This window comes from Culicoides brevitarsis, chromosome 3 (genome assembly GCF_036172545.1).
Source record: "Culicoides brevitarsis isolate CSIRO-B50_1 chromosome 3, AGI_CSIRO_Cbre_v1, whole genome shotgun sequence".
In the NCBI taxonomy this organism is placed as follows: Eukaryota; Metazoa; Arthropoda; class Insecta; order Diptera; family Ceratopogonidae; genus Culicoides; species Culicoides brevitarsis.
The window spans coordinates 29,447,192-29,469,013 of NC_087087.1; the positions used below are offsets into that span (position 1 = coordinate 29,447,192).

The 21,822-nt window shown below is 26.1% G+C and overlaps 1 protein-coding gene across 2 annotated transcripts in view; it reads right to left on the minus strand.

The window, feature by feature from the left end:
- Positions 1-778: 778 nt before the first annotated feature.
- The window catches only part of LOC134834512 (uncharacterized), a 28,062-nt gene continuing 7,018 nt past the window's right edge, over positions 779-21,822 (minus strand). The window contains exons 2-8 of one of the 2 annotated variants that reach the window (XM_063849224.1): positions 9,949-10,529; positions 9,512-9,724; positions 8,455-8,685; positions 5,884-6,249; positions 3,663-3,851; positions 2,649-3,251; positions 779-1,677 (exon numbers count right to left, since the gene is read on the minus strand). In XM_063849224.1, the coding sequence (XP_063705294.1) occupies positions 1,270-1,677; positions 2,649-3,251; positions 3,663-3,851; positions 5,884-6,249; positions 8,455-8,685; positions 9,512-9,724; positions 9,949-10,529 (2,591 nt within the window). In that variant the 3' untranslated portion in view covers positions 779-1,269. The remainder of the gene's footprint in view (positions 1,678-2,648; positions 3,252-3,662; positions 3,852-5,883; positions 6,250-8,454; positions 8,686-9,511; positions 9,725-9,948; positions 10,530-21,822) is intronic. The other variant, XM_063849225.1, reaches the window with a different exon arrangement.

Sequence of the window (21,822 nt, forward strand, 5' to 3'; positions counted from 1 at the left end):
TATTATGTTTTGTTTATTGTTCTCAGTCATCATTATGTCCTATTTGTCTATTTCTATTGTGGATTGTGTTCTAAAGCTGTGTTTGGCTCGCTTATCGATTAGAATTCTTGTTTTCTGTTTTATTGAAAAAATATTGAAATTTCGAATAATATATTGATTATAGGTAAGGAAAGGTTAGATATATCATATATGTTGACTATAACATTCAAAATTCTATGTATACAATTTATAATATACATTTTTTTTTTGAGAAACCAACGAAGAAGAGCTGAAAAGTTAGGGTGAGAAAATTTTTGGATCAATATTAAAAATAATAATTTTTTTTCTTTTGAAACAATTTTATCAATCACTTTATTTCTACATGAATTGTATTTTTTTTTACAATAATTTTATATTTAATTATTATTATTTATTTTAATTCTAATGTTAATGTTTATTTATCATCATTATAATAATAATTAATTATTATATTTTTATAATATTATTTTGTTATTAATAACCATTGAAATGTGTATATTTTGTTTATTTATTTTTACCTAATTTTATTTTTTTTGTATATATTTTAAGTGAAGTTATTAATAATATTTATATTATTTTTTTTTGATATATCTTTTGACTTAAGTTTAAATAAATGTTTATTATTAATAATAGTAATAATAAGTAGTATATACATTTTTTTTATCGTAAATGAGCCTGTAGGCTTTTTAAGTATATTTTAATTATTTTTTTTTAATTTTAACAAATACTAATGTTTAACTAATCTTTCTTGAATGACAAATTTAAACAAATTATTACAACAATATTTATTATTATTAAATATTGATTTGATTTTTTTAATCAGTGCATTGTTTATTATTTTGAGATACATGAATAATAAACATTTTTTATTTTATCTAACAGTTTTACGCAATTTTTATGTTTAATACCTGCAAGAATGCCCCCTAAATTGCTATTCTAGTCACATAATTGCTACGTTGACAGTACAAAAGTTATTTTTCTCCTTCTTATTTTTATTTTTTTTAAGTTTCATTCATTTATCTATTTTAAATTCATAATATTTTTAATTCTAATGATAGTTTATAATAATTTGTTTGCTAAATTTTCCAGTATACATTATGTATTTATGTTAAACAACGTCTTAAGCGTGCTCTGACAGCTTAAATCTTTGAGGAAAGTACGTTCAAAAAATTATTTGGGATTAAATATTAATTTTTTCTGTTAATTTATCACTGGATTCTATCATCAATAATTACTACTGGACAATGAAATTTACTCGCTATCGTTAATGCCTGCTCGTTTCTCCTCTTCCAGCATGGCATCCAGTTCGTCAGTCAAGTTGGCGAGCATGTTTCCGATGTCATTCAGGACATTCGTGTCGACAAGTTCGGCAGCGGCGGCGGCATCGTTCGTGATTCCCGTTGACATCGAAGTCGAGGTTGGGGACTGTGACGACTTGAGGGCATTCAGTTTGGATGTGTTTCCGGCAATTGTTGTCGTTACGGAGGCAGATGACGAAGTTGACTTTGAACTGGCACCCGAACACGACGAACTGGAACTCGAGGAGGAGAGGGATGTCAACGAGGTTTCGTGACGATTGACAATCGCGCGATTCTTAATTGTGCCGGCATTGTCGTTGGCAAAGGGGATGGCATCGATGGAGTCTATGCTCGAGTTGGACTGTAAAATAAATGAAAAAAAAAAATTATTAAAATATTTTTTTGGATTTGGTAGTTTTAAAAATTTTATGATATTTTTTTTTTATAAAAATATTTATGTTTATTAAATTTTTATTTTTTTTTTTATTATTTTCATTAAATTTTATTTTATTTTTATTAAAAATAATTAATTTATTTTTATTAAGATTAAATTAATTAATTTATTAAAATAAAATAAAAATTTAAAATTTGTTTTTTTATTAAAAAAGAAAATGTATTTATGTAAAATTAAAAGAAAAAATCTATTTTAAATTATGTTTAAAAATTTTCAATAAATTCTAAATTTTTTTCTTAAAATAAAAAAAAAATGCATTTAAATATTAATTTAAATAAAAAAAAATAAATAAATAAAAATTAATAACTTTTTTTGTTGCTTAAAAATATTTAATAAATTTAATTATTTTAATATAATTTTTTTTTAACTATTCAATTTTTTTAATTATTATTTTAATTTTAATCAAAAAATTTATATTTTTTACTTTGAAAAAAATTATTATTAAATTACTCTTTAAATTTTCCTTACATTTTTTTTAAATTATTTTCTCTATTAGGATTTTTCTATTATCTCGATTTTTTAAAAAAAATATTTACTTATGTATTTTTTTAAATTTAATGAATTTTATAAAATTGATAAAAAAATTAAATAAATATTTAAAAATTTAATTAATATTTGAATTTTAATAAAATTTCAATAAGGTTTTAAAATTTTTAAGAATATATTTTTTTTTTATAAAATTAATTAAAATTAACTGCAAAGAATTTTATTTAATGAATTTTTGGAATGGAAAAAATTTTAAAAAATATATAATTAAATATTAATATAATTAAATAAAATATTTTTGGATAATTTTTTAAAATTTTAAAAACCAATTTACTTTTTATTTTTTTTTTAATCAAAAAATCATTAAAAATAAATTTTTAAAAAAATCTCACCTTTGAATCATTAATTTTCTCCGCATGCACCTCGACAGTCGTCTGATGCTGCTGTCCACTCATGAAATTCGCGTAAACCGGTTGATTGTGTTGCGGATAGTGCTGATAATTGTGCGGCAAGTGCGCACTAAAGTGGTATGGCTGATACGTGGGGATTGCGTAATGCGATTGAGCTTGTTGCTGCGACGTCAACGAGAGTTGCTCAAAGTGCCCGGAAAATTGTTCAATTTGTGCGGGACTCGAAAACTGTCGTCTCGGCGGTTCGGGCGGATGCTTTTTACCCATCATTGGACTACCGACTAAACTTCCCGGAGCAGCAGCGGCAGCGGGGTTGCAATGATTCGTAAAACATTTTGTGGCAACCGGGATTTGCTTGAATGCCAAATCTTGCATCATAATTGGGGGTTGTTGTTGTTGCTGCTGCGCCAAAAGAGCTTGTTGCTGCTGCTGCTGCATCACATTTGTCGCAACGACTTTCGCTACTGGACGGCTCCGATTTATTCCGCTGCGATTGTGACGAGGCAACGTGCCACCACCTTCCGTGCAAATGAAATTCTCATTTGTGGGCGTGATGTCTCCGTCATCATAAGAACGACGCCATGTCTAAAAATAAAAAAAAATCGTGAAAAAATTAAAATGATTTTTTTTTTTAAATTAAAAAAAAATTTAAAAATATTTTAAAAATTAAAAAAAAACAATTAAATTAAAAATAAAATAAAGGATCTATAAAAAATATAAAAAATTTATTTAAAAAATATTTTAAAAATAAGAAAAAATTAAATAAAAAAAATCGTGAAAATATTTTTAAAAAATTAAAAAAAAAAGTTTTTTAATTTGAAAAATAAAAAAATTAAAAAAATAATATTGAAACAAAAATTAAAATTGATTTTTTTTTAAATTAAAAAAAATAAAAATTTAAAAAAATAAAAAAAAATTAAAAATTAATAATAAAAATTAAAAAGTTTTTAAAAAATTATAAAAAATTAAGAAAAATATTTTTAAAAAAAAACTTACATTATTTTGATTTAATAACCCGCTATATTGCATTGGAAGCACATTCATCATCGATTGTTGCATACCGGGATGCGAGTAATAAGCTGCATCTTGCATCGTGTGTCGATTAAACGTAAAATGGCTACTTGCCCGTTGCGCCTCCTGCGCATCTTCAATAGTATCCAATTGCTTTCCCGGCGGCTGTCTCAACTAAAAAACACAAAAAAACTCATTAATTTACGAGAAAAACGTGAAATTTTATCTAAAAAAGGGACAAACAAAAACTTTCCCAATTTCAAATCATGAAAAAAGGTGAAATTTTGTAATTTAAATTATTATTCAGGTAATCGACGACGTCGAACTGGAAACTATTTGCTTGCTATCTATACACAAAAAAGTACGAGAATGCCATCAAAAAAAGGTCAGGATTTTTATAATTATAAATTTTTGTGTGTGTAGGTGAATGGATGGAGGTAACACTTAATATTTATATATATTTATATTTATAGAGGTAGGTGCATCATCTACGAACAGTAAATAAACTAATTTTGTTGATAAACTCAAAAAGATAAAATGGGAAAAGCAAGTAACGTAAATTTATTTTCAGTTTTTTAAAGCCATCAGGGCTCTTGCTGAGTTTTTATGAAGTACTTTTGAAGGAGAAACATCAAAAGAAGAGACGAAAATTGATCAAATTTGAATTTTCATAAAAATATTTGTAAAAAAAATAACATTTAAGTAATTTTTTTTTGAATTAGCAAAAAAGCGAATTTCAAATTTTTAACAAGAGAATTTTAATTTTTAAAATTTACGAATTAATTTATTAAAAATTTAATTAAAAATTTGTTTTTTAAATTTATTTTAACTTAAAAATTTTCTGAAATAATTTTAAAAATAATTGTTAAATAATTATTAAATAATTATTAAATAATAATTGTTAAAAAATTAAATTAAAAAAAATAAAATATTTTTTTGAATTGGCAAATAAGCGAATCTCAAATTTTTAACGAAGAAAAAAAAATAAACTTAAAAATAAATTCAAAATATTTAAAAATTAATTTACAAAAATTTTAATTGAAAAATAATTTTAACTTAAATTTTTTTATTAATTTCTTAAAAATTTTTTTTATTATTTTTTGATATATTTATATATATATATATATTTCTTATAAAAATTTGATGAAATAATTTTAAAAAAAATTTAAAAATAATTTTATTTTGTAATTCAATTTTTTTATATTAATTTAGTAATTTTTTTTACTTCAAAAGACATTTATAAAAAATTAACTTTTTTTTAATATTTCATTTTAAAATTTAATTTTTTTCATTTTTTTTTTGAATTAGCAAATAAGCGAATCTCAAATTTTTAGCAAATATTTTTAAATTGCAAAAAATTACGAACGATTATTTCTTATAATTTTTTTTGTTTTCTTCCAAATAGGTACCTAATATTTTTTTTCTAACAAAAATTCAACAAAAAACTATTTTTTAAAAATATTTTTTTTTGTAATTCAAACTTTAAAATTTTTAGCTATTTAAAGATTTTAATAATTTTTTGGCGAATATGATAAATTCAAAAAAAAATTCAAAATATTTTGTTAAGTTTCAATTTTTTTTTATATGTTGAATTAGCAAAAAATAATTTTCAAATTTTTAACGGTCATTTTTTGAATTGACATTTGCAAATTTTTAATTAAAATTTTTGATTTAATTTTAATTTAATTCTAAAATTTTATTTTAATTTTATAAAATTTTGTTTTAAAATTAAAAAAAAAATATTTTTTTAATAAAATTTTAATTCATAAAAAAAATAATAAATTTTAATTGAATTTTTTCTAAGTTAATTTATGAAAAATAAGATAAAAATAAAGCCAATAAATCATAAATTTTTATCAAACTTTTTGAAAAATTGATCAATTTCGGTCCCTTCTTTGATGTCCCTTCCCTTCGAAGTACTTCGCTTGTGTGTACGAACAATAAAGTTATATAATAATTTAAATCAAAGCGTGATGAGCTAGCTGTAGCTGCTTGTGTCGATATAGATAGTTTAAAAAAAGTGAAACATGAAAGCGATATATTTCAACGTTAATGATGTGAAAAAGATGAAGATGAGATTTCCCATTGGCGCGCACTTTGTGTCGTCTTACCTCGCGCTCATCGACAGAGAATTAATTCTCATTAACGGAGCTTACTTAGCGTCAAAAAGAGGAAATATTTACATGATTTATTGCCCGCTCATTACCTTTATCAGAACAATGTCATTCTCGCCGTGCGTTTCGTCGTGGGCCGCATCGTCGTTGTCCGGGTCTGGCAATTCGTGGATTTCGTCGCATCCATTGACGATGCCAGCGGAGGTCGTTGCATTATTGAACATGGAATAGCGTTGCGTTAAGCCGGCACTGCCATTGCCCAAGTGCTGCTCGTTCCACAGCGTCAAATGCTGCTTATAGTTGTTTGGCACAAAGATATCGTCCCCATCTTGGTTCACGTAATACAGCTGCGGCGGGTTCATTATGTACTGAGATTGCGTGAATTTCGGCGTCTTCGGCTGCTGATAAATTTGCTGATGCTGCTGGATCTCTTGCAAGTTCAAGTACAGTTGAGGTTGCTAACGAATTAAATTTTTTTTTTGTTTAAATTTTCCTCGAGAGTTGCAAGCGGCTTTCTTTCTTTTTCTCTCTCATTAACTTTAATGGTAATTACTTTGAATGCCACACAATTTTATGCTTTTTTAGCGCACAAGACACACATCGAACGAGCAATTCGCCATCATCTCACCACAAAAGACACAAGAAGAAGACGAAGTAGAGGCTTGGAAAAAAATTAAATTTCAATCTCCTCGTCGCCACTTTGTATGCACACACATTGTCTCGAATGGTAAATGGCGAGAGAGAGAGACAATTTTATAGCAGATGACTTCTTAACTTTGTCTTAGGGCTTACTTAGGTGGCATGAAATGATATTGATGAGGCGATTTTAACATAAAATTCGTATAAATTTCACTCAACATAAAAAGATTTGAGGCATGCATGAAAAGTAGAAGCGCAAGAATATGTTTAAAAGGCAAGCGAGCACAGTGCAACAAAATTTTTTATATTTTTTTTTAGAAATTTATTTTTAATTAAAATTTAAGTTTATGAATTAAAAAGAGAAATTTTTAAAAAACAATCATAGAAAATTTAGATTTTTCAATTTGAGTTAAATTTATTTTTAATTTTAAAAAATTTTAAAATTTATTATTTTTTTTTATACAATTTTAATTAATTAATTAAAAATTAAAATTTGAAGATCTTTTAGGTTTTTAAAAAATTAAAAAAAAATGTAAAAAATTTAAAATTTGAATTTAAGTTTTATTTTTTTTTTAAAAAAAGTTCAAAAAGTTATTTAAAAAAAATACAATTAAAAATTCTATAAAAATAAAAACAATTTTTTGATATTTTGTCAAAAATATTTAAAAAAATTGTCAAATTTATTTTTTTAAATAAAATTTTAAGTTGTAGATTTAAAAAAAATATTTTTAATTAATAATTTGTTTTTTTTTAATTTTTAAATTTTAATTAAAATAATTAAATTTTTAATTAAATTATAAATAAAATTATAATTTTGACAAAAAAATATGATAAATGTATTTAGTTGTTTTTTATGATTTTATATTTTTTTTTTTAATTTTTTCATATTTAAAAAAATAAACAAAAATTATTTAATTAATTTTTATTAATTAAAAATTTGACAATTTTTTAAAAATTATAACAATGTTATTAACATTAACAAAGTATAAAACAAAATATATTTTTATGGAATTTTAATTGTACTTTACCTAAAAATTAGTTTTTAATTTTTTTTTGCCAAACATATTTTAATAAAATTTTTATTTTTTGTCAGATTTTTTCAAGCTTTTAAGATTTTTAATAATTTCAAAATTTTTATTAATAAATTTTTAATTAGATAAATATTTTTCAATAAAAAAAAAATTTTTTTAAATTATTTTAATTATTATTACTAAATTATATTAAGTTTATTATTAAAAAATATTTTATTTACAATTTTATTCAAAATTTAAAAAAAATAAATTTTTTAAAATGTAAAAATTCTTCTAAATTAATTGCCCTAAAAATCCGTCTGATGTGAAAGTTAATGAACCTTTTCTGATAAAGACCTATAATTTTTTTGTTACACTGTGTCTGCAGCTTATTGTGTCATGACTGTTATATGTCTTTTTCAAACACAAAAAAAAATATATATAATTTCGTTAATCATGAAAACGTATCATCCATGAAACAAAACAAAAATCGTTTAAAAACAAATTTAAAATAAAAAAAAATACGCACAATAGTCACACGTGTGGTAAAGTGATTCAAAAAGGGCTTTTACATAAGCTTTTGTTCGCATGAACGCGCTATTTTCTGTCTATTTGTGTTTTTGTGTTAAAGTCATAATGAGAGAGCAAAAAAAAAATAATAAATAAAAAAAAAATAAATAGATCTTTTGATATTATAATATCTTATCCCACTTATAAAAAAATCTGTAATTGGTGAAAGCGTATTTATTTCGTCGTCAATAACACACGAAATAAGAAAAAAAATGATAAATTGTTACAGATTTTGCCTTGCTTTTTGTATGTAAATGCATTTAACGTAAAATTAAAGCGGAAGTGATTTTCTGTGCATGCATTGAAAAAAAATTTCATTTTTTGTGCATTTCTAACATTTAACGATTAAAAAACAATTTATATAAAAAAAATTTTTTAGGGGAAGGGTCAAGCACAAAAAATCTATTTATTTGTGAATTTTTTGGATATCTTAACGAAACTTACCTGACCATGCGGCGTAATACCCGGTGACGCAACTTTACCGCTAATGATGTCCTTAACACGCTTAATGGCAAGTAAAATTTTCTTCTGATGTCCTAACTTAATGATACCAATATCCTCTAAGTCTTCCCATGTTAATGTCGTTACATCACAAACTGACTGATAACCTTGAGCTAATAACGGTTGAACGTATTCTTCTAAGCGTAATAGGCGTAGCCATTCGTCAAGAGATCCCTGTAAAAGATTTTCTCAAGTAAATTTTTCTGATTGGTGCTCTGACGGCGGGAATTTTAACTACAAAATATTTATCGTATGTTTGCTATGGAGTTCTGTACAGAAGTTTTCTGTACAAATTAAGCTTTGAAGGGTCAAATTAATCTTTTAAAGGATTCTATGGACTTCTAAAGGGATCATATTGACCTCTTTAAGGATCATATTGACCTCTAAAGGGATCATATTGACCTCTAAAGGGATCATATTGACCTCTAAAGGGTTATATTAACCTCTAAAGGGATCATATTGACCTCTAAAGGGATCAAATTGACCTCTAAAGGGATCATATTGACATCTTTAAGGGTCAAGTTGAACTCTTAAGGGATCATATTAACCTCTAAAGGGATCATATTGACCTCTAAAGGGATCATATTGACCTCTAAAGGGATCATATTGACCTCTAAAGGGATCATATTGACCTCTAAAGGGATCATATTGACCTCTAAAGGGATCATATTGACCTCTAAAGGGATCATATTGACCTCTAAAGGGATCATATTGACATTTTTAAGGATCAAGTTGACCTCTAAAGGGATCATATTGACCTCTAAAGGAATCATATTGACCTGAAGGGATAAAATTAACCCTTTAAAAGGTTGAATTATCTACCTTGAGGTTAAATTTGGTCGTTTTAAGGGTTAACAATATTCTGTAGTACCAAATCTCACCGCTAGAGTAAAATTTTAAATTTTCAAAAACACTAAATAAAGTAACTTCTCATAGTATTTCTAAAATTTCTGTTTTTCTCAAAATACTAAAAATAATTTCCTCATTAAAAAAAACTTACAGGAACATAATTCGGCAAGCTATCAGGCAATTGTAGAGCATCAATATGCTGCTTGATCTTTTCTCTGTCATGCGGCTTCTTGATACCAATTGCGGTTAAGTCTTCGGGCGTCATACGCGATATTGTCCACAGATCGTATCCAGCTTTGGCGAATAATTGTGCATACTCGTCAAAATGTATTTCCGAAAGCCATTCAGTAATTATATCGTGATCCTATAAAAAAAAGCCAATGATAAATAAACATTTCAACGCATTCATAAGTCATGTTTCCATTCATAACGAGGAATTACAAAAAAAAAGTATTTAATTACAGTAATTGGATCGCTTTTAAAGAAAGATATTTTAAACCACAAGATATTTTTTAAACGAATTGCGGATGTTTATGATTTCTTCTTGTTTTTTTTCTGAAGTCTTGAGATAAAAGGACTACTACTTACACTTCTTTGTGTCATGCGATCTACGCTGCCAATTGAGCACGAACTCACACTGTACCGGGGACTACTTAACGCTCCACGATTGGATGACGTTCCCGTGACATATGACGAGGCACGCCCACTATCCAAACTCGCTGTCGAATGTCTCGAACCAGATCCAGCTGATCCCGACGACGATCCGGGACTATCTCTACCGGGAGATTGCGTTAGATCGATGCCCTGATCTTCCTGCTGCAGCGCCAACGACTGATGATAAATGACAGCTGTCTTGTGTGTGAGGGGCTCGCCGCGGGCACTAAATGTGAAGGTATTTGGAGGTATATACGTGACGCCGGGACTTTTCGAAAGCATGTTACTGCTTCCACTATTGGCGCAATCTGGTTGATCTTCGGAGGATGATGACGAGGATTTCAGCGACAAGATCATCGGTGAGTCGGGCGGTTGGAGAAATCCACCGTCGTCGGAGGAGGCGTAACCGACAGAGCCAAAAGAGCTGCCAGAGTGCCGATAGATTTCAGGTACTGCGGGCGGCGCGACCTTTTTTGCCGTTGTCGGCTTTGCGGGACGAGACATTGTTGCACCAACTGTAAAGAGAGAAAAAAAAATTTTTTTAGTTACAAGACATAAAAAAAAATGAACATGTTGCATATAAAAAAAAGTTCAAGAATCTTTTTATTATTATCAATCTTTCCATACACTACACACGAGTAAAAATATTCAAAAGTTCAACAAACACGTTCTTTACGTAAAATAAACAAAAAAAAAAATTAAACCGAAATTTATTCTGAAAAAAAAAAACTTCGACTGTTATTATTTTAAATTTCAAATCAAACAAACACACGAAGAAAACGTATTTGACCTGAAGTAGTAGCTGTAGAGCTCATTCAATGACAAAGCAATCAGTTAATTAAAATGTATTTAAACTTTTTTTTTCCACACATGTGACTTGGACAATACGTGACTTCGTTATATAATACGAAATTCTGAGTGATATTTGTTTTTACCGTTCGTCATTTCTTCATTCTGAGTGCCCACAAATCAAACAAACCAGCCTGACTTAATTAAAAAACGAGATGTTTAATTATTGAATTTGATTGAATAGAGACTAGTTGTTACCCATTGATAATTAATTGAAGAGAAAATGAATGAACCCAGAGAGGATATAATTTTTTTTCACGATGATGGGATTTTTTTTAAGAGTTGTACTAAAAAAAACGAATTCTTGTACGAATCTTCTTGTGGATGGTCGGTCATAAATGTTTCAACGTTACGTAATATTAAATATATCTTCTTAAAAAAAATGAATCTTGGTACGATTATTATTATGATTATTATTATTATGGGTGATGATGAAAGAGAATAATAATAAAAATAAAAAAAATTGTTGTTAGAATAAACATGTCTTTCGTAACAACATCTAAGCCTTGCTCAGGCTAGAATTTCTTCTCGTTAAGAGGTTGAAAGGTTTCTTCTGTGGTTGGGAGTTGGAAGTGTTTTTTTTTATGTGAGAATAGATAAAAAAAAAACCCGAAAGAAGAAGAAGAAATAAAAGCGATTGATATTTGTTTTGTACATGTGATATTAATTTGAGTAACATATTTTATGGACTGTTATATGGAAGAAAGATAAATGTTGAGAAAAACTAATTTTTTAAATAATAAAAAGATGTTTAAATTTTTTAAAAGTTACATAAGCGCAATGTTATCGGATTACAAGGGGACATAAATTTTTTGAAAGAATTTTTTATAAAAGTTTTTTTTTTAATTTTTTCATTTAAAAAATTTCTTTTAAATGCTTTAAATTCTTTCTTTTGAATTTTGTTGAAAAATTGATTTTTTAATTATTTTTTTTTTTAATTAATTTTTTAGAATTTTAATTAAAAAATTATTTAAATTAAAATTAATTATTAAATTAAATTAATTTAAAAAAATTATAATTTAATTAAAAATAAATTTTGTAATTAATTCATACATTATTAATTTAAAAAAAAATTAAAAAATAATCATTTTATTTAAATTAATTTATAAATTATTATCACAAAAAAAATTTTTCTTAAATTAATAATTTAATTAAAATTAATGCATATTAATTAAAAAAATTATAATTTAATTAAAATCAATTCATAAATTATTTTTTAAAAAATTAAATTTTTAAAAAATTAAAAAAAATTCATCGGTTTTTAAATAAAAAAATATTATTAAAAAAATTAATAATTTAATTTTTTAAAATTAAATTAATTCATTTGCTAAAAATTTCTTAAATTATTAATTAATTCTTAACTAAATAAATTTAATTAATAATTAATAATTTAAGAAATTTAAAATTAATAGATTTAATTTAGTTTTAATTAATTAAATTATTGATACTTTTGATATTTTTTTTTTAATGAAAAATTGATGAATTAATTTTAATTAAATTATAAATTTTTATTATTTTAAAAATTAATTTTTTAATTATTTTTTTTCTTTGTTTTTAGACAAATTTTGAAAACAACTGAAGCGACATCTACCGCGCAAACGAGAATCAGAAAAGTAAACAATATCAGCTGATTGGATCTGTCATTTAAATTTTGCACGTGGGATCAACAGAGGTTAGAATTTTTTAAAATTTAATAAATTTTAATATTTTTTTATATTTTTTAGTCCGTTTTCTGAACCATGTTCAATAAAATGTCAAAACAATATGAAACAAACTGTGATAGTGTTGAAGAATTTAAAAGAAACGCTTTGAATTATGTTAAAAGTGCAATAAATGTGAATGTTTAATAGTATTTTGCCAAAAATCATCATAATTTGGACCTGACATCAATAGCAACAAAAAGATCTTTTAAAAAGTTTTTTGTTTCTCAAAAACTTGAAAAAAAAATAAGCGAGATATGGCTGAAAATCCTCGGTATTCAAAAAATTCTTCAGAATATTTCTGTTACATGAATATAGAAGCCTGCGAAAAAATGAACAAAAAATCACGGAAAAGCAAAAACTCTTAATTAAAAGTCAATCTTTTCCATTGAACATTATTGACGTTCATCTCTTCGCATATACTCTCATCCAATATTAATAATTGTTTCTGGCGATGAAAACAAATTAATTTAAATATTGAAACATCATCTCATCTCATCTCTCACGTTAAACTCACGTTAGGCATATCGTAACTCCAGAAAAAAAAATCATTATAAAAATAGTTACAAAGTGATTTAACGTATTTCCTGTGTGTATCTAATAACTATCTAAACGTTCACCGACAGTGTCATGTTGACGGTTCACGGGCGTTCTAAATGTTTAATATTGATCAACTTTCTTGGAAAATATAATTTATTTTTATATTTGACGCCGCTGAAGAAAAAAAAGGGGAAATACTCTGTATTGACTTTGTTTAGATTGAACATAGCTGAGATGATGTGTGGGTTTATTAAAAAAAAATATCTAAGAGTAATAAAATGATTATTATAATATAAAGGTAGGCTTGAGGGCTCGTGTTTTGTATTTATACGAAAAAAAAAGATGTTAATTTATGATAAAGATCGTTATTAATTATAATTGTGTGACTCTCTTCAGGCTATTCACCTTGAACTGCGTGCCAGGGTTTACGAAACCATCTTGCGCCCGATAAATTTGTTTAAAAAGCCATACCTAAACATTTTGCTCAATATATCGAACAAATTCCGATAAAATAAATCCCATGAGGCAAATGTTTGCAATAAATTCTATGGGTGTTTAACACAACTACTCCAGTAAAATAGTCTTGATTTATCATGTCTCTCTAGTTGTTGCCTTTTGCCTAAACATAAAATTTTACAGCTATTTGCGAGTACTAGAGAGAGATGATGATGACCATTTACAGGAGAAGAAGAAAAATTTTTACAGCAAATATGGCAATAAAAATCCAATAATGTTTGCTTCCATATTTTCTGTTAAGTATGTCGTATTATTTACATCAGTCCCGAGTTAAGTTTTTTTTTACCGCATTTCGAAGAAAAAATGCGGTTATAAAATCGATTTGTCATCCGTGCCCCCAAAAAAAATTATAAGACCTCGTAATTTGAGGACCCTGAAGTTCTATAAGCTGTCCTTTTGATTATGAGGAGTACAAAATTGTGAAATTATTATGAGGAGTACGAAAATGTGAAGTGAGGAGTATAAAATTGTGAAATATGTGTTTTTTAATGGAAAAAGTCCACAAATGATAAAGAGTTCGACAAATTTTAATGAGGAGTACAAAATGTGGAGTGAGAAGTACAAAATTGTAAAATTATTATGAGGAGTACGAAATTGTGAAGTGAGGAGTACAAAATTGTGAAATATGTCCATTTTAATACGAAAATGTGAAATGAGGAGTACAAAATTGTGAAGTGAGGAGTATAAAATTGTGAAATATGAATTTTAATGGGGAAAGTCCACAAATGATAAAGAGTTCGACAAATTTTAATGAGGAGTATAAAAATGTAAAATGAGGAGTAAGAAAATTTGAAGTGAGGAGTACAAAATTGTTGAAATTGCGATATAAGGAGTAAGAAAATGTGAAATGAGGAGTACTAAAAAAAGTGGGCTTAATAAAATCGGAATGCGGTATAGCATATCGTTCTATAGACGACTACTTTTTCTATTTTCTTTCAATATTTTTTTTTAGAATAACGAGATCTTTGTGTGTGTGTGTGAATTTTTTCACGTAAGCTGCACCGCAAGACGACATGCACTTGAGCTTTATTTGTAGAAAACGTCTTTGTTCGTGGCACGACATTGCAAAAGTTTTATCAAGCCACGATGATGTTCACACCGCAGTCTTAAAAAAAATACCTTTTGCCATAATAAGTAAAACAACTATAACATCATGCCATGCCGTGCAATGCCGTCTCTCGTTGCTGACGTTATACACGACTTAAAGTAATAACAATTGTGCAAATATTTAACTGTACAGTTTATCCATTAATTTTTATTTTCAAAGAAGTCTTTCTCTTTCTGGCACTGACTTGCCTATTTACTGAGCCATACTTAAAAATTTCATAAAAAAATAAATTTTTATAGAATAAAACTTAAAAAAAATCCAGAAAAAGCTCATGTGACTTTATCTTGAAGCATGACTGACTGCGAGACACGCTAGACTTGAGTTACAGTGCCTTTCGCGTGTTCCAAAGTATTGTCTCTCACTAACGAAGCTAAATCTGAAAACTAATCTAATGAAAGGTCCCGTGATTAACAGTTTTTTTTTCTGTGTTACTTTTGGATCTTAAATCACGTCGCTGACATAAAAAAAGGTAATATTGTCGTGTGACGCAGGTTTGTTTTGGTAGGTTGGTGTGATTCCAGGTAATTTGTAATAATTTACGAATGATGAACGGAAATCGAGTAAACAGTAGTGTGCGAGTCATCATTAAATACCTTGGAGTTTTTTTTAGTGTTAACCTGTTTTGACCAAGTGTTGATAAAAATTCATGTTTTTAAATTTTTAGATGAAAAAAAAAAAATTATGAAAAAAAAGACGATAGATGGCGCTTTAAATTTTTAAAATTGTTTTTATAAAATTTATTTAAAAATTTTTAATTTAATTTAATTAAATTTATTTATTTTTTTTAATTTTAAATTAAATTTTAATTAAAAATATTAAAATTAAATTTTAATAATTTAAATTTTAAAAAAATAATAAAAATTAATTTAATTAAATTTATTAAATTTTATTTTTTTTAATTTCTAAATTAATTTTAATTAAAAATAATTAATTAATTTAAAGTTAAAAGAAATAAAAAATTTTAATTTAATTTTTTTAATTTAAATTAATTTAATTTAATTAAATAAAATTAATTAAATAAATAATTTAATTTTTAAATTAATTTTTAATGTTTTAATTAATTAAAATTAAATTAAATTTAAATTAAATTAAATTAAATTAAAATTAATTGAAGAAGTATTTTTGAGTTTTAATATTTTTTTTTAAATTAAAGTCAATTTAATAAATTTAATTTAAATTAAAATAATTAATTTAATTCAATAAATTAATTAAAATAAAATTTTTAAAATAATTAATTAAAAATTTGTATCAAAAAATTTCTTAAAAATCCAAAATCTGACATTTTTGGTTAATTAAACAAAATTTCCTGCCAAAACGGGTTAACTTCCTCATCATATCACGTTTTCGTATCTCAGCCAGCAACACCAAAATTAACAAAAAATATAAATATTAATGTTTAGTTGATTCACATTCACACGCCGCACAGCACATAAAGAAGTTATGAGCATTGGTCAAGCATAACTTGCTTGTCGGTTCATGTTCTCTCATCATCAAGTCGTTGCGCTGTGATAAAATAATGTTTTAAATATTATAATCAGAAATGGATGTCTTTTTTTTTGCGCAACTGAAATATTTTTGTCCTGCCTAAAAAAAATATTTTTTTTATTCAAATCACCTCGGAATACCGTTAAAGAACTGAAACTAGCGCGCGCGCTCCTAATTAAAATAATTAATGAGACAAAGACACGAATCTAGTTTGCTTCAATTCGATGCGGGCTCTCCACGCGGTTATAACAATAATAATAAAAATGTCTCTCGAAATGTGCTGCAAATAAATTCTGATTGCCCTGAGTGAGTGTTCATTCGCTCACGAGGCTTGACAAAAATTACATAATTATCTGTGTGAATAATTTTTTTTTGTTTTGTTGTTTAAATTTATTGTTCGTTCACCGCAACGAGCGACGACGATGGTGTTCTTACCTTTATGTGCGAAGTAAAAAAGTTGTTGGACAAATAATTAAATTTATATATGGGCGAATTTTTAGAATAACTTTACAACACCCTGCTAATGGCTTTTATTACTTAAAACCATTTTTTTGTTGTTGTTGTTACTTTGTTCCGTTGCTAAAATGTTGTAGACATGCAAAAGTGATTGGCACACTTTTTTTTACCGCCCGCCCGCCGTTTGCTCGCCTTCTTGCGAGTGTCTCGGTTACTTTTGAACCATATTTAAAAAAAAAAAAAAGAATTGACGTCTGTCTGTGCGATAATTAATTTTTCTTAATTTAATTATTTTTTTCAATTTTTAATAAAATAAAATTATTTTTTTCTTTCTAAATTTAAATTAATTTAAATAAATTAATATTTAAAATTATTTTTTAAATTTAATTAATTTATTTTTCAATTTTTAATGAATTTTAATTATTTTTTTTTCTAAATTTTTTTTTTTAAATTATTTTTTAAATAAAAAAATTTTTAAATTTATTTAATTAAAACGAATAAATTAATTTTATAATAATAAATTTTAATAAAAATTAAATAAAATTAATTAATCAATAATTAAATTAATTAAAATAAATTTATTTAAATTAATTAAAATTATTTATAATTTATTTAATTAAATTTATTAAATTTATTTAAATTTTTTTAATTTATTTAATTTTTTTTAACTAATTTTTATTTAATTGAATTAAATTATTAATTATTTTAAATTAATCTATTTAATTTAAATAATTAATTTTTTTTATATAATTAAAAATTATTTATTTAATTAAAAAATTTATTAATTTAGTTAATTTTTATTTTTTTAATTAATTTTAATTTAATTTTTAATTAAATTTAATTTAATCAATTTTTTAAAAATTTAAATAAATAATTAAATAAATTAAATTAAATTTAATTAAAATTAAATTAAAACAATTTATTAATTAATTGAAAAATTAATTAAAATAAAAAAATAAGAAATTTTCAAATATGCATTGGGTCAAAAATTGCAAATGTAACCAAGGGCAAGTCACGTGATTTTTTTTTATTTTTTTGAAGAAAATTACAAGAATCGACGAACGATTAATTAAAGTTTAAAATTAAAAAAAAAATTCAAGAAATTTTTAATATGCATTGGGTCAAAAATCCCAAATGTAAACTGGGACAAATTTTTTTTTTAATATTTACATAAATTTGCTTCCAAAATGTACTAAAATCCCTAATTAGCGACAACTTTTAACTATTTTTTTCCCTTGCATTTAAGAACAACTCTAATAAATTTAATGCCGTGACGTGCAAAAATCTGTAATAAAATTTAGCTACGCTTACAAAAAAATTGGCCACACACCGAAATACATAAAAAAAATCCAAAACAGGGAAGTAAAGGCTGTCTTAGATTAAAATTGATTAGTCGTTCAAGTGAAACAACAACAACAACAAAAAATTACTCACATGATGTAAGAATTTAGATCATCATAAAAGGTCGATAGTGAACATGAGAGAGACGACTATATCGAATAGCAATTAAAAGTCAGACAGCTTGGATCTAATTGTAAAATGATCAATGCACATCGATCATGTTTCGTTACAACGAAACGAGTTTTTTTCTTCGAACATGGAATTTTTTTTTCGTGTTTTAATGAGAAATATATTTAATGAGTAATCTGGCCTAGAATTAAAAATAACAGTTTTCTATTGTTATCAAAGCTCTCAATTTCAATTCAAAATTACGTTATCTCATTAAAATTAAAAGCAGGCGTCTTCTCAATTTTCCATTGTTCGTCGATGACAAAAAGAGAGATCGAAAATCATAAATTTGAGTAGGTATCGATGAAATGAAGATGAGAGACAACACAGAGAGCGAATAGAACACTAAACTAATTAAGAATAGGTTTTGCTTCAAAATAGAAGCCTTAGTAATTGAGTTATAAATTAAATTGTGTGTGTGTGTTGCCTTTTATTAAATTTACTGTTCGTAGGTTTGATTCAGTAGGTGTGGGACGTTTATTTAATTTTATTTGCTCGAAAGTTTCGCGTGCAACATGGCTTTGTGGATGGGTCAACTTATGATAAAATTTCAATTGTATCGAGTTAGATTTTAAATTTTGACGGTTTTTAGAATATTTTGAAAAATTCATACAAAATTTGAAATGCAATAACTCAAATTTGGTTTTAAAAAATTCCTTGGGGCTTTTTTTAAATTGATCTTCTAGCCTTAAAGGAAGTTTACGAAGAAAAAAAATTGAAAAAAGTTCAAGGAAACTCTTGAAAAATGAAAATCTTTGGAATAATGTTCATTGCATACTTTCAGGAGTTTAAAAGTTTAAAACTTCAATAAAACTTAAATTTAAACCAATACTTGAAATGACAACTTTTGACAAAATTTCACATGAAACGACAGTCCATGACAAATTCCTCGAAACTTGCATAATTCACGTAAAACGACACCTTTGGTGACTAATTTCAACGTTCATATCTATTCAAAGAAAAACTTGAGTTCGAAACGTTTACACTTAATTGAAGGTTAGTTTCTATTGTTCCATGCTTTGATTACTCTTTCACACTCAATATCTGTTTCTGTCCATCAAACCCCACTCATGGCGTGCAAAAAGTAACGCCACTTGTGTCAGAAACTCCAATCAAATACGGAATATCAACAAGAGCCGAGAGATAACACTCACGTTGATAACCCGTTGATATTCAATCGAAAAACAATGACTTGACTTCATCTAATTCTATTGCTAATAAATAACGAAGGAGGCCACACTATTCATTAAATCAAATTCACTCCTCTCTCTCTCTCTCTTGATTCAATCAGCTTTTATGTGACATGAAATTTTATGTACATACTTGAGTCTTTCAATAACATCAATTTTCATCTCCTTTTCACACTGTTTCATGTCACTTATTTGCTGATAGTTTGTGAGACACTATCGAAAATTTAAACCCAATTATTCACTTGACATTGTTTAAACAGATCACCCAAAAAACCTCTTCAACCGTTGTTTCAAAGGCATTTAGTTGGAAGAAAAATCGATACGGAATGGTGTCTGTCTGATAAAGTTTCAATCTCATGAAATCCTTGGAGATCGAAAAATTTCGTCTGTAAAGGTTAAATGAACTTTTTACGAGCTTTTGATGCTTTTCTGGTTTAACCACGTGACTAAATGAAGGATTTGCATAGAATAAATCGACATAAAGTCTTGAAAGATTTCTACTATAAGTCACGTGGTTAAACCAGAAAAGGATCAAAAGCTCTTAGAAAGCATTTACAGACGAAATATTCGATCTTCATCGAAGCTTTCATGAGATTGAATTAATCTAAAAACTTCAGAAGAAACAAAAATTTCAAATTAATGTTTAGATCATAACTAACCACGTGGTTATCATAATGACATACATAAGCTTTTAAAGCTAAAACTTGAAGCCCAGATGATCTTGTAGATCAAAGTTCGTTAAAATAGGCCTTAAAATTGCCAAAAAGATCCAAAAGCTTCAAGTCCTTTAAAAAATTTCACAAAATGAATCTTTATTGGTCACGTGGTTAAATCAAAAAAGTATCAAAAGCTCTTAGAAACCATTTACTGACGAAATATTCGATCTTTGAAGCTTTCATAAAATTAAATTAATCTATGAACTTTACGAGAAAAAACATTTTCAAATTAATGTTTAGATCATAACTAACCACGTGGTTCACTAAAAAGCATACATTAGCTTTTAAGGCTAAAACTTTAAGTCCTGATGATCTTGTTAATGAATATTGTTCAAAATAGGTCCTTAAATTGCCAAAAAGATCCAAAAGCGTCAAGTCCTTTTAAAAATATCACAATTTAAAATCTTCACAGGTCACGTGGTTAAAAATTAAACACGCTTTAGTCAATATCTCGACATCTAATAACTTTTTGTGTTTGTTTAAAAAAAAAACAAACAGGCAAAGTCAGATTAGATGAGATAAATTAACATGAACGAAACTGACGACTGGATAGACACAGATTGGTTGGATGATGTTTTTTTAACGTAAATTTATGCCATATTTTGGCAAAGCAACGATGAGATAAGATACCAAGATGAGGCGAGGTAAAGTATTAAATAATATCAAAAGACGTTTTCACGCTTGATGTATTTTGTTATTTTGCATCTCCCTTGATAATTTTTTTTCATCGTCTTCGTGTACCGAATGACAACCAGTATGTCGCTATATTAATCAAGAATTTCAATTGACTTAATCAATTTGTATGTGCCAGCTATTGTTTACTCTCCTTCTTCTGCTGTCTTTAACTCGAATGCCGAAGCAACAAAAAAAACATGAATAACTTAAATAAATAACATACGCACTCTCGCAGTATAGAAGCGAAAGACAATGAGACAAGTGTAAATGACTTGATGCGTATATTTTAGAGGAATGTAATTCATATGCTAAATACGAGCAAGAGGGAAAAATCTACATAATAAAATGAATATTTCTTATTATTGTATAGAGCAGAGAAAAAAACACACACACTCCATTTGATTACAAAAATTAAATAAATTCTCTGAAAATAAAATTCTTATTTAATTGAATTGCGCGCTGGAAATACTACATGCTTGACAATTAATTTTCATATCTTTTTAATTGATCGTATATATTCCGCTTCTCAAGTCTTTAACAGATGCTTTCGCGTTCAAGATTGAAAACACAGCTGAGACTTGGAAAGTTGACTCTTTTCTTTCTTTTTATCGCGTGACCTTTTCTAGATAACTTTCTTAATAATAACTTAATAGTACGTGCCAAAAATGGATGAAAAGAAATTTTTAATGAGATAAGTTGCTTTGATGGTCCGGTTTCCATGCATAATCATAAAAATATCATTAGATATATTTTTTATGTTATTTTTAGAGTTTTTATTAATGAGATTAGTGATAAATTTATATTCAATTTTATAATTTTTTTTTCAAACTAATAAAGTCGTATTAACGTCAAATTAAACAAAAAACCAAGAGATAAGATAAGACTTGTTGTGTCATCGAGAGATTGTGATGATGATAGGAGAAGGTGATATGGCTATTTTTGGAGGTTTGGATGTTGACAAAACTGGAGATAAACTGTTTTAACGGATAAGATAAAGTTGCTAAGATGATTTAATACAATTTCAGGTAAGCAAATTTTGATATTTTTGCAAAAAAAAACAACTA